General features: G+C 35.2%; 1 protein-coding gene across 1 annotated transcript; it reads left to right on the top strand.

Annotated features, from left to right (window-relative positions):
- Positions 1-837: 837 nt before the first annotated feature.
- Positions 838-3237, top strand: LOC107306887 (glutamate decarboxylase 1-like; the record flags this gene model as incomplete). The annotated part of the gene is made up of 5 exons (XM_015850293.2): positions 838-976; positions 1881-1996; positions 2099-2178; positions 2381-2435; positions 3121-3237. Coding segments are annotated over 5 exons (507 nt in total), but the record flags the coding sequence as incomplete, so codon positions are not given.
- Between the last annotated feature and the right edge of the window lie 100 nt (positions 3238-3337).

Genomic DNA, 3337 nt, shown 5'->3' with positions numbered 1-3337 from the left:
ATTATTAACATTGAAAACAGAAATGATCATGTAGATCCAAAGTGTCAGGGTGTCACCTTCCTAAAGATTCTGTTAAAAATCACAGCGGGAATGCTTAGTTTCTTTCTGCTCCTGCATTCTTTCCCTCCCTCCCCCAATTATTTACATATATATATTATATATATTTCTTTAACCGTTATTTATTTATTTATTTTCCCTTGGCATGCCCAACACTCAGTTTATTTACAGCAGTAGCAATTTATCCATGTAGCTTCCTCCCCAGAAATGGTTGTATGGCTGCCACTTTCTATCTGCAGATCTGTCGGCGACATCATGGCACACCAGGCTATGCACTGCTTTTTGCCTTCATTAAATGGATACAGCCGTTGACTGCTGTCTTGTATTTGTAATTGGTAATTAGAAAATCATCATTTATAATTACTCTTGACAGTTATTGATCACGTGGTATTGTAGAAATAAGTTGTCCTTGGAGATCATCAACAGAATAAATCCACATAATTAATTGTATTTAGACTTCAGAGACCTAGCTCAATAGTTCTAATTATGGCTGTGGTTAGCTCATTGAAGTTCACTGTTTTAATAAAGAATTGTCACTTCAGAAGACAAATGTGCAGCAACATAGCAGTCAGAAGCTCTGTGATGTTGAGTATTAGGTCTCATGTTGGTTGCAATAGAAAAGTAACTGATATTGCAGGTCTTTATTGACCAATATTTTGCATATTGTCTTCTGAGGATATTTGCTTGCATAAGATTTGCAATATCAGTTTCTCAAGTTAGGAAAATTTTTAGGAATCTGAAGCAATTGATTACATTTTTTGAATATGTATTTAATTTTGTTTGTTTTGTTTTCTTTGCTCACACAGGTTTACATATGAAATTGCCCCTGTTTTTGTCCTCATGGAACAAATAACACTTCGAAAGATGAGAGAGATTATTGGATGGTCAAATAAAGATGGTGATGGAATATTCTCACCTGGTAGGTTTTTCTCTTGTGCTCTGTCTGAACACCCACTTCTGAATGACCCCATAAGCTCTGTCTGAACACCCACTTCTGAATGTCCAAACAGCATGTCAGAGTTTTAGAAGTAGGAATTTTCCACCTGAAGTATATGCATTGCTCAAGAATCCCACAAAAAATTAAAAAGAGATTTTTGTTTTCGAGCATGTCTATGTACCATGGCTACATAGAAGGCTGGCTAGTATTTTTAAAGCTTTATTACAAACTCTGGAACATGGTTAGGCATTTAAACATCCTTTGTTGTGCCTCATTTCTTGAGGTGCTGGTCTCCAGAATCAGGTTCTGCTATTGAGAAAAAGAGACCGTGTAACTTTCAGAAATCCCAAAGTATGGTTCTGAAGTACAGGTCGTGGTTGTCTTCCCCTGAAGGTGGTATAAAAGCAATCAGCAGTTGTAGATAAGAATGGGGCCCCAGCTCAGCCTGTAAAGTGCCTCTTTCTTTAAACTCACTATGAAGGTAGCTGGAGAAACCTACCTTTTAAGCATCTGGTTCTGTATTTACAGATGAGCTGGGGTAAGTCTATACTGCATATGACTTTAGCCTCAAGAGAATTTGGTGACTTCCCATTTTTCTTACTAACAAGAAGCTGTCCTGGAAAAGCAGCACAACGGAAAATGATAGCTTTAGGAAAGTGTTGCAAAATACTAGCAATTGAAAGAGATGATAGATTAGGCTGTTGGTATAACTTTCTAGAGCATCTCTTTTATGCTACATAGACAGAAGCCATGCTTTTCAGAGATTTACTTTTCATAGTTCACTGCCACTTTCCCTGATAATGCCAGTGAGGCCTTGTGCATCTTTGGTATAATATTCATTTTTTCTTATCACTATTTTAGTATTAATTTGTTTATTCATTCACAGGAGGAGCCATCTCCAACATGTACAGCATAATGGCCGCACGCTACAAATATTTCCCTGAAGTCAAAACCAAAGGCATGGCTGCAGTCCCTAAACTGGTTCTCTTTACCTCAGAACATGTGAGCTTAACACACTGCTAATTGTTAATTTATTTATTGATGTACATTGTGAAGACACTTTGTTATTAAATGACCTCTCCGTACACATATGCTTTCCTGCAGAGTCACTACTCAATAAAGAAAGCTGGAGCTGCACTTGGATTTGGAACAGACAATGTAATCTTGATAAAGTGCAATGAAAGGTAGGATGGATGCTAATGTTTTAATATATTAAATGTGTTCATCTGTTAAATTTGTTTTAGTATACTTAGGGGCTGGTTCAATACAGTGTGTCGAGTTGCTAATCGCCTGTTGAGAAAATGCTATTAAATTATTTCAACTGTAGCTAGTATTTCTGTACGTAATCTTCAATTTTCTTTGTCTTTGTTTCTACAACAATTACAGAGGCAAAATAATACCAGCTGATTTAGAAGCAAAAATTTTGGAAGCAAAACAAAAGGTTTGTGTTTGTTGTTTGTTTTTTTTTTTAATAGTGCTTAAATATTTGGTTTAATAAAATGTGTTACCTCTTCCCTGGAAGGCTGAGGGTTCCATCAAACAAAACAATATAACAATATAGATCCTGTCTTAGTATTTTTCAGTTGTTTGATCACATATTTCTGTATTGTTTAGGGAATTATCTTGCAATGGTTTTTGTTTACTGTTTAAAGAATGTTGGCGTTGGGTGTTTTTTGTTTATATATTGCCTTACATCTGTATTTTACGACTTTTTAAATTAACTTTATCTTTGGAAATACGCGGAAAAATGCTGAAAAGTGAAACTAAAACCACTTCCATCAAACTTTAATGTTAGGTTAAACTATAAAAAATCCTGTTGGATGATAATCCTAAAATTCCCTTAACTTTCAAGTGTGAGTGCAGGGCCAGTAAATGTAGCCAGTAAGCTTGAATTTGCGGCATTTATTGTTATTCCTTGCAATGAAAAATGTAACCATCTTATACAAAACCACCAAAGTTAGAGCTATCAAGATTCTTTGTGATTTCTTGACTTCTTTACACTTGCAAACTCCATAGGGTTGCAATTCAAATTTATTTCATCTGAATCAAAGTTGTGATTTTTTTCACTTTTTGTTTTTCCTGAAAAAGGTTGAATTCTGTAAATAATACTGTTATTTGCATTCTAGGGATATGTTCCTCTCTTTGTAAATGCAACTGCGGGCACAACAGTTTATGGAGCCTTTGATCCAATACAGGAGATTGCAGATATATGTGAAAAATACAACCTCTGGCTTCACGTAGATGTGAGTAGTCATGTAACAGAGGACTTTGGTTTACATGTCTTGTCCTGAATCAAAATATTTATTAGATCCTGAATAAGTTAAATATGTTAAACTTTTCAGA

The sequence above is a fragment of the Coturnix japonica genome (genome assembly GCF_001577835.2).
Source record: "Coturnix japonica isolate 7356 chromosome 7 unlocalized genomic scaffold, Coturnix japonica 2.1 chr7random1384, whole genome shotgun sequence".
NCBI lineage: Eukaryota > Metazoa > Chordata > Aves > Galliformes > Phasianidae > Coturnix > Coturnix japonica.
This window is presented reverse-complemented; position numbering and strand designations above follow the sequence as displayed.